A 10,153-nucleotide genomic window follows, 5' to 3' on the forward strand; every position below is an offset into this window, starting at 1 on the left:
TAGAGATGGTAATGTATTAACAGGTGCCAGTAGTGTGATGGCAAGACTGAAAGAGTACTTTGAAGAATTGATGAATGAGGAAAATGAGAAGGAACAAAGAGTAGAAGACGTGACTGTTGTGGACCAAGACGTAGCTAACATTAGCAAGGATGAAGTGAGGAGGGCGCTGAAGAGGATGAACGGGGGAAAGGCACTCGGGCCTGATGATTTACCAATCGAGGTATGGAAGTGTCTTGGAGAGGTGGAGGTGGTGTTCCTGACTGGTTATTCAACAACATCTTAGATGGTGAACAGATGCCTGAAGAATGGAGAAGGAGTGTACTCGTGCCCATTTTTAAGAACAAAGGAGATGTGCAGGGTTGTACTAACTGCAGAGGAATAAAGTTGATGAGCCATACAATGAAACTCTGGGAAAGAGTAGTTGAAGCGAGACTAAGAGCAGAAGTGAACATTTGTGAGCAACAGTATGGCTTCATGCCAAAAAGGAGTACGACAGATGCAGTGTTTGCTTGAAGAATGCTGAAAGAAAGTACAGAGAAGGTCAGAAGGAATTGCATTGTGTCTTTGTAGATCTGGAGAAAGCATACGACAGGGTGGCCAGAGAAGAACTGTGGCATTGCATGAGGATGTCTGGAGTGACGGAAAAGTATGTCAGAGCGGTGTGAGACATGTATCATGACTGTGAGACAGTTGTGAGGTGTGCTGTCGGTGTGACGGAAGAATTCAAGGTGAATGTGGGACTCCATCAGGGGTCAGCTCTGAGCCCCTTCTTGTTTGCTTTGGTGATGGACAGGCTGACAGACGATGTTAGACAAGAATCTCCTTGGACCGTGATGTTTGCAGATGACATTGTGATCTGTAGCGAGAACGGGGAACAGGTGGCGGAGAAACTAGAGATGTGGAGATATGCCCTGGAAAGGAGAGGAATGAAGATCAGTCGCAGCAAGACGGAATATATGTGTGTGAATGTGAGGGATCCAAGTGCAAGAGTGATGCTACAGGGAGAAGAGATAAAGAAGGTGAAGGATTTTAAGTACTTGGGGTCAACTGTCTATAGCAGGGGTGTCCAAAGTCGGTCCTCGAGGTCCGCCGTCCTGCCTGTTTGCCAGCTCTCCCAGGAGCAATGCACCTGATTCAAATCATCAGGACCATTTTGATGCTGCATTACAGCTGGCTAATGAGCTGATCATTTGAATCAGGTGCGTTGCTCCTGGGTGAGCTGGAAAACAGGCAGGACAGCGGCCCTCGAGGACTGACTTTGGACACCCCTGGTCTAGAGCAATGTAGAGTGTAGAAAAGAGGTGAAGAAGTGTGTCCAGGCAGGCTGGAGCGGCTGGAGAAAAATGTCAGTTGTGATGTGTGATAGAAGGGTTTCAGCTAGGATGAAAGGAAATGTATATAAAACCAGCCATGATGTTTGGACTGGAGACAGTGCCGCTGAAGAAAAGACAGGAAGCAGAGCTGGAGGTAGCAGAGCTGAAGATGTTGAGGTTCTCTTTGGGAGTGACTAGGTTGGATAGGATCAGGAATGAGTACATTAGAGGGACAACTCATGTTAGAGGCTTTGGAGAGAAAGGCCAGACTAAGATGGTTTGGACATGTCCAGAGGAGAGAGAGTGACTGTATCGGGAGAAGGATGCTGAGCCTTGAACTGCCAGGCAGGGGACCGAGAGGAAGACCGAAGAGGAGGTTTATGGATGTGGTCAAAGAGGACATGAAGGTAGCTGGTGTGAGAGAAGAGGATGCACAAAACCGGGAAAGATGGAGGACATTGATTCGCTGTGGCGACCCCTGTGGGGAAAAGCCGAAAGGAAAAGAAGTTTCGTAGTTGTAATCGTAGTCGTGGTTGTAGTCGTATTATTATTATTAATAATAATTTTATTATTATTATTATTATTATTATTACAGTAAAGTCTCGTTATATCGATATTCAAGGGAGTCCGAAAAAATATCGATATAACCGGGACTATCGATATATCCGACCCTGTTTGCATGTAACTTTCTCCGTGCTTGCATAGAAATAGTATCGATATAACCGGGACTATCGATATATCCGATATCGATATAACGAGACTTTACTGTATTATTATTATTATTATTATTATTGTTATTGTTATGTCATAATAGTATTACTATTATTATTATTGTTTTTTATTATTATAATTATTATGACTATTAATGTTAATAATATTGTAATTGTTGTTGTTTTTGTTGTTGTTATTATTATTATTGTTATTGTTGTCACTATTCCTGTAACGTTTCCTTGAGAGTTTTACCTATAGTACTATGGTTAGCAGCTATCTATTAGCTATATATTATCTAGCTAGATAGCTTTCTATTATTTGAGTTACTTCCGGGTTGAGTGAAGAATGGTGCGTGGTGCTGCCGCTGCTCACCCACAGAAAAACTGATCCTGTGACTGAAAAGAAACCTTGAGCGTTTTGAAAGGCGCTTAGAAATGAAATGTATTATTATTATTATTATTATTATTATTATTATTATTATTATTATTATTATTATTATTATTATTATTATTATTACGAGGATTATTAATAAGCTCAAGTGTCAATGGAAAGTGTGCATCCATACTTCTTCGTGGTGTCATTTGTGGATGCAGATCCATCATCCAACCTGACTCACATTCAGGACGTGAGTGATCGGATCCTGAAGACCAAACTGCCTTTGAGTTTGGCTTCTCTGAAGAAGAAGTTGGACGAACTGAAAAATCTTGCTGAAAACCTCCCGGACAGCTCGTCCATCTTGAACAAGTCACAGCCGCAGTACGACGCGGCCAGAAAACTATTGCAGGAGGCCCAAGATACCAGGTGAAGGTCCAACCTGAACAGTCTAAGCTTTACTTTCAATAGATATACCGTTCTTACTGTAGATTAACTTGCTGGCTATCTAGCTAGCTATTGAGCTGTCGAACTAGCTGGCTACCTAGATAGCTATCTATTTACTATCTATTAGCTGTCTAGGTAGCTGGTTAGCTAGCTAGCTATCTATTGGCTATCTACCTGGCTTAATATTGTGTAGCTGGCTATCTAGTTAGCAAATTTCCCCATTGTGGGACCATTAATGGTTTTGTGATTCTGATATAGTAGCTATGTATTAGCTGGCTACCTAGCTATTTCTATATTAGCTGTCTAGCTAGCAGGTTATCTAGCTTGCTATCTGTTGGCTCTCTATCTAGTTATCTATTTGCTAGCTATCGAGCTGTCTCACTAGCTGGTTATCTAGCTAGCTATCTGTTGGCTATCTATTTGCTAGCTATCAAGCTGTCTAACTAGCTGGCTATCTATCTAGCTATCTATTTGCTATCTATTACCTGTGTACTTAGCTGGTTATCTAGCTAGTTATCTGTTGTTTATCTGGCTAGCTATCTATTCGCTGTCTAGCTAGCTGGTTTTTCCTAAATGTGTGATTTCTCTGAATCCGATGTTGTGGACGTTTCTTGTCTTTTTGACAGGGACACGGCGCTGGGGGTGAAGGACGATGTGGATGAACTGCTGGCAGGCTTTGACTCCGTGGAGGACTCCCTCTCTGACATGGATGACAAACTCCAGAACAGCATGGATAGCATAGACAACTTGAATAGAACGCTGACAAAGGTAAGACCCGGGAAAAAAACTTTATTGACAGGTGATTATCCAGTTAAGGGTCAGAGAGAATCTATTGTCGCCACAGGAAAAATCAGAAAACCCCATTTGTCAAAACTGATTCCCCCTCCAGGCCAAAAATCAGCTGAAACCAGCCGAGAAGACTCTGGATGACGTGTCCTCCTTGGTGAATCCAATCAAACCGCAACTGGATGAGCTTAAAGACCTGCTGCGGGATGGAGCTGAACAAGCGGAGGACGCGCAGGAAACCTCAGAGCAAGCCGTGGATGAAGCAGCGGATGCCGATAAGGTCAGCTTTTCATCTTTTTTCATGATGTCCATCTATTCTTGAAAAGTCCGTCTTGAAATGCTTGATCTGCAAGCATATCCATTTCTTCTTTTCCTTCAGCCACTTTGTCCATCAACATGTTTCTGTTGTTGTTGTTGTTGTTGTTTTTTAATAGGAGCTCTTGTCGGTGCAGCAGCAGTTTGACATTTTGAAAGATAAGGCTGCTTCTGGACAGCCTCCTGGAGAAGCTGGGCCAGCGGGTGAACGGCTTACCAAGCTCATCAACGATGTTGGGAATTTGACCAATAACACTGACGGCATGTTGAATGATCTGGAAGGTAACAGATTGATCCCATCAGACAATCCAATTTTACTTAGAGCACATTTTTCAAATTTAAAATTGCAATCCAATCCATTGCAATCAGTGTTTCCATTGCAAAGGCCTTTTGAAAGTCGTTCCTGGATGATTGTGTTATAATATTACAGGCTATTATTAGCATTAACCGTTCATTTTAAAATTGTGATGCCTCGACTTTACGAACACCTTGGCTTACAAACTTTTCGGTTTACGAACGTTAAATTTGTGAAAATGTTACCTTGGCATACCAACTGTTTTTCGGGATACACACGGAGCACCACAATGAGTGATGTGCCGTTCGCGAACAAGCCCGTCCTCCTAACAAGAAAATGGCGGCCGACTTGTTTTTGTACTCTATTCCCCGCCCCCAGTCTTCAATTAAAGCCACGTGATTGGTCAAGAACCAAGCAGTGAGGGGAGGTGGTTTAAAGGACAACCGACGCCCCCGGACAAGTTGTGTCCGTAATTTGTAAAATCACTACAAATGACTTCTACTGAGCGCATTTGACAAAGATTCCACGGCATATAGCTATATTTGACCTTTTAAGACTGGCGCTGAATATTCAGGAAGTCTTGTTTTTGAGTTGGTGACGATACCTACCGTGACGTCACGGTAGGTATTGTCACTGCCCGAGAAAGCGACACACAATGCATTTTGGGTACTTTGTTTGGTCTGAAAACTTTGTGTTGATGGCGAAATTAGAAGGAAAACACATAAATAACGCGATGGTGAATCGTTGTGTGTTGCACCAAGACTACTATTTGATACTAGTTGACACAAATTCCCAGCAGACAAATCAGCTTGGGCACCATCTTGTGCATTTTCTGGGACGCTACATTGCAGTCCAGACGCCTCAAAATGACACAGAAGGACTTCTTTAATTGATTGCAAACATTTCTGCTTTCCTCTTCAGAACTATTTGAATCATATTCATAACTGGATGAGTCACAAGAAAGCATCTTCTTCGAATCTGAAGCCATTGTTTTGATTCTCGAGCAAGGCAAAATGTCTTGGCGTGACGTCACGAATAAGGGGGCGGGACCTTCTGAAACTGGCCACTTCCGGGTTCAATTTGAAGTCGTTTTTGGAGACTCTAACTCATTTTTATTGGTGTTTTTCATTTGACTAAAAATATCAGCCTGCGTGTTTTTGCTATTTTAGATGCTATAAAACATTTTTCTGATGTCAGTTGGGAAACAAAAATGGTGCCGGTTGTCCTTTAAACATTAAAGAGACAGGCAGACGATAGAGAGAGAGTGAGAAAATGGATAGAAAACAGTGAAATTTGGACTCGTTTCTACTTTGATAGTTCAAAGGCAGTGTGTAGACTGCATGGTTAAAATTCCCATCAATCAGGCTCCACAAATACGGGTTATCAAGCCATCTGTACACTGTAATTATAATACCATAGCACATTTATTATACATAATATAAGGTATATTTTGTGTAGTTTTAAGGCTCAGAAAATTAGAAAGTAGAAAATGATGTTTTATGCGGACCTGGGAACAGATTATTCATGTTAATGGTTTCCAATGGGAAATTAATTTCTAGGATACACACTTTTTGCCTTACGTCTGTGTAAGCTCTCAGACGTACGGGAGTGGTCCATCGATGAAAAGGTTTCTCCAGCCGTCCTCACAAAATTCCTACTTATTTCAAACCGATAACCACGTTAAGGCAAAAATTAGTGCATCCAAAAGATAGGCTGCCAAATGAAAAACAAAGTCATGTAGTTTATTCCATACATTGTAAGAATGAAAATTGTAAAGAGCAGTACATTGGGGAGACTCAACAAATTCTCAAAAAAAAGACTTTATCAACATCGCAGGGATAATACAAGTGGGCCTCAATCGGCAGTAGATTTGCACCTAAAAGCTAGCAACCACTCATTTGACGACAATGAGGTTAAAATCTTAGCGAAAGAACATAGATGGTTTGAAAGGGGAGTAAAAGAAGCGATTCTCATAAAACAACAAAATCCTTCATTAAACCGATATGGTGGGGTGAGGTTCAATTTGGATCGTTCATACAATAGCCTGCTTAGGCAAAACAGCTTAGGCAACATTAGTAATACTGATGAGGTGATACCGGCGGGAGTGGGGCGAATAGGCCAGTGGTTAGTCAGGAATGTAGGAACAATCGGTGGGGCCACAGGGAGTGGTCCTCTGCTCCCCCCAACCTGACAGTAGGGACCTATCATAGCTGAGTCCGGCGCCGCCATATCTGGACATTGGGGATATATAAATAGGGCCGATACGACCAGTAAGACTTTAGTTCGCTGACGAACCTCTTGCATAGGAGGCAAAACGTCCGACACCTTCAAATTTGTACAGATGACGGCTGAAGAAACCTTCTCATCGATGGACCACTCCTGTACGACTGAGGGCTTATACAGACGGTTTGAAACAAGTAGTTTTGTGTTGCCAAAGGACTCTTTGTAGTTTTTCAGAAACTCCTGCAATGTAAGGTACTGCTACTCCTCTCCTTTTTGTGTCTTCAGAATTTTTGGTTTCATTCCCTATTCTTTCTTTCTGACATTTGTTAAATGACCACTGAGGCTACCCACAGTTTGTGAGTGCTCTCCTGATATGTTTTTGCCTTATACACTCTGTCTGGGAACCAATTACGTTCGTAAGCCGACGTATAACTGTATTTCTACTGATGAACTCACTACTTTAACGTTTATCCGACACAATGTTTAACATGGCTAACTAAATGTCTTTATTTCCTTCATTTGTCTCTTGGCAGGAAAAGCAGATTCGCTGAAGCAGTTGCAGGATGAGATTCTTCAAAAGTCCTCCAAGCTTGACGGACTGGAAAGCAAACTGAAAGACCTTGTGGCACAACTTCAAAAGAAAGCCCACGATTTGAGCGTCTGCCAGGGTTGAGGCACAAGTTGCTTTGACTCTGGTCCAGGACGTCCGTGAACGGAATACATCTCGATCAGAGCCGACGTCCTCATTAACACGTGCTACACATCTCCATTACATTACAACTTTTCTTTGACAGATGAACCGTGTAGGGTTTGGAAAGATACAGGATGATTCTTCATTGCTTGCACCAGGAGTCGAATCTTAGGCTTTTTTGATGATTGCATCTGGCTCGGTGATATCTCGGCTTACGAACGCTTTAGTTAACAAACTTTTCGCCTTACGAACATTAAATTCGCGAGAATATAACCTTGGCATACCAATACGTCTGTGTAAGCTCTCAGTCGTACAGGAGTGGTCCATCGATGAGAAGGTTTCTTCAGCCGTCATCTGTACTTTTTGAAGGTGTCGGACGTTTCGCCTCCTATCCAAGAGGCTTCGTCAGCGAACTAAAGTCTGACTGGTCGTATCGGCCCTATTTATATATTCCTAATGTCCGGACATGGCGGCGTCGGACACAGCTATGATAGGTCCCTACTCTCAGGTTGGGGGGAGCAGAGGACCACTCCCTGCTGTTGATAAAGTCTTTTTTTTGAGAATTTGTTGAGTCTCCCCAATGTACTGCTCTTTACAATTTTCATTTTTCCAATGTATTGAATAAAGTACACTACTTTGTTTTTCATTTGGTAGCTTATCTTTTGGATGCACTATTTTTTGCCTTAACGTGTTAATCGGTTTGAAATAAGTTGGAATTTTATGTTGCCAAAGGACTCTTTGTAATTTTTCAGAAACTCCTGCAATGTAAGGTACTGCTACTCCTCTCCTTTTTGTATCTTGAGAATTTTTGGTTTAATTCCCTATTCTTTCTTTCTGACATTTGTTGAATGACCACTGAGGCTTCTCATCCTTGGCATACCAACTACTTTTCGGGAAACACAGGGAGTGCCACAATGGCTGGTGGACTACTTTTCCACACCCACTTTCTTTGAGTGCAGACATGGTTTGTTATCGAGTTTTTGCTATAATGGGACCGAAAAAGACCCCACCACAAGCTAGTGTTAAACCGAAGAGGACACAAAAGAAAATTATGGTCAAGCAGAAGAATGAGATTATCAAAAAACACCAACGAGGTGTGCGTTTGTGTGATTTAGCGTACCAGTATGCTAAGTCGACCATTGCTATGTGTGGCTAAGGGTGTTTCTGTGTTGTCTAAGCAACGGTCTCAGGCAATAGAAGAGGTTGAAAAACGTCTGTTGATTTGGATTAATGAAAAGCAGCTAGCAGGGGACAGTGTGAGTGAGGATATTATCGCCGAGAAAGCACGGCAACTTCACTCGGATATCATCAAGAGGCAACAACATCAACCGCCATCATAAAGGTTTATTATACTGTACAGTTTATTTCTTTCATTACAATACAATTAGCACATTTATTATACATAAAATATGGTATATTTTGTGTAGTTTTAAGGCTTATTTAGTCGAGAATTATGTTTTATGGGGGCCTGGAAACGAATTATTCTCATTTTTAATGGTTTTCTATGGGGAATTAATGTTCGGAGCACACTTTCTGGAACCAATTAAATTCGTAAACTGAAGTATCACTGTACAATCCATATTGTCGCTTTTTCGCTGTTCATTTCCAGTTTAGGCTGTAGTTGGTTTAAGGCGCAATTTTGGTTGGATGATACTGACCTTCAGTCGAAACAGGTAAACGCCCCTTTTGAATAAGCCACACGAGTAAAAAAAAAAGTATGACGCGTTTTGTCCACTTCAGTTTGAATGAACCTGACGGATTCACCTTTGTGGAGAGAAAAAGTTCTAATTTGATAGATTCTAATTTGTAACGAGACAATCCCATCGATGAAATAGTCGAATGTCAGTGGTACTTTGACAAGTCCCATGCTATGTTAGCATCAATATACGTACAGCAACAGAAAGCAAGCGTCCAAGCTAATGAGCCGTGTGCAGGCTAGCTAGCAGTAACTTCCGCATATGGAGCCGCCAAATTGACTTTCATTCCGATCGTTTGGATGATTTTTTTTACCAATCATGAGGAACGGAAAACATTCAATGCCAGTGGTGAGTACTAGCACAAAGTTATTCTCAATCATCCATTCTGCCATTTTATTGAAATCGCGTGTGTGTGGCTTTCACTGAAAAAAAAAAAACAAAACATTTCTAAATAGTTTGCTTTTTGGGCGCTTTTAGTCAAAAAGTTTCCTGGCTTCCATTTAGCATTTAGCAATGATGCAGTCACCACTGCAGTAATCTGCCAATGTCTTTCTTTTGTTATCAAAGTGTCATAGGAAAGAAAGATCAGCACAAAAGTATTAGTACTGCGTTTGCCTTTGCATAAATGACAAAATATTTGATGCCATTTTGTAACTTGCATCGGTGCTGCACCGTTTTTTCTTTTATATCTTACGCCAGTGTCAATTTTTGGAGCATTTCTACGTATTTTGCTGCTGACAAAAGAAAATCTTATTGATCCCGGTGCAGCCCAGTTTGCGTTCACACCAGTTTCAACGCCCTTGAAATACGATAGGAATAAATAATCCAGAAATTAACTTTTTTTTATGAACAACGTCAACCCCGTTTCATTTTGTTCAAGTGGGACATAGCGACTATATTCACATACATTACAAATGATGTCTAATTCTTTTGGTCAACCTTATACACTCTTTATTTATTGTATGTTTTGTTATTTGTGCAGAATCAGTCATATTTAATAAAAGCTTTACTTATACTTCATTGTGTGTGCTATTTAAAATGGCATTTTCTGTGTAGCTCTTTCTCTTGTTTGTACAGTAAAGTCTCGTTATATCGATATTCAAGGGAGTCCGAAAAAATATCGATATAACCGGGACTATCGATATATCCGACCCTGTTTTCATGTAATTTTCTCCGTGCGTGCATAGAAATAGTATCGATATAACAGGGACTATCGATATATCCGATATCGATATAACGAGACTTTACTGTTTTTGTATTTTATTTAGTGTATTCTATTTGTGATTGGATTTTATTTATTATA

General features: G+C 41.1%; 1 protein-coding gene across 1 annotated transcript in view; it reads left to right on the forward strand.

Annotated features, from left to right (window-relative positions):
* lamb3 (laminin subunit beta 3) overlaps nucleotides 1-9,865 on the forward strand; it is a 43,004-nt gene extending 33,139 nt beyond the window's left edge. The window contains exons 19-23 of the mRNA XM_089009769.1: nucleotides 2,618-2,825; nucleotides 3,470-3,611; nucleotides 3,733-3,909; nucleotides 4,064-4,226; nucleotides 6,996-9,865. Of these exons, the coding sequence (XP_088865895.1) occupies nucleotides 2,618-2,825; nucleotides 3,470-3,611; nucleotides 3,733-3,909; nucleotides 4,064-4,226; nucleotides 6,996-7,135 (830 nt within the window). The 3' untranslated portion in view covers nucleotides 7,136-9,865. The remainder of the gene's footprint in view (nucleotides 1-2,617; nucleotides 2,826-3,469; nucleotides 3,612-3,732; nucleotides 3,910-4,063; nucleotides 4,227-6,995) is intronic.
* The last annotated feature ends 288 nt before the right edge of the window (nucleotides 9,866-10,153 follow it).

The sequence above is a fragment of the Hippocampus bargibanti genome, linkage group LG12 (assembly GCF_051943395.1).
Source record: "Hippocampus bargibanti isolate YZ-2025 linkage group LG12, ASM5194339v1, whole genome shotgun sequence".
NCBI lineage: Eukaryota > Metazoa > Chordata > Actinopteri > Syngnathiformes > Syngnathidae > Hippocampus > Hippocampus bargibanti.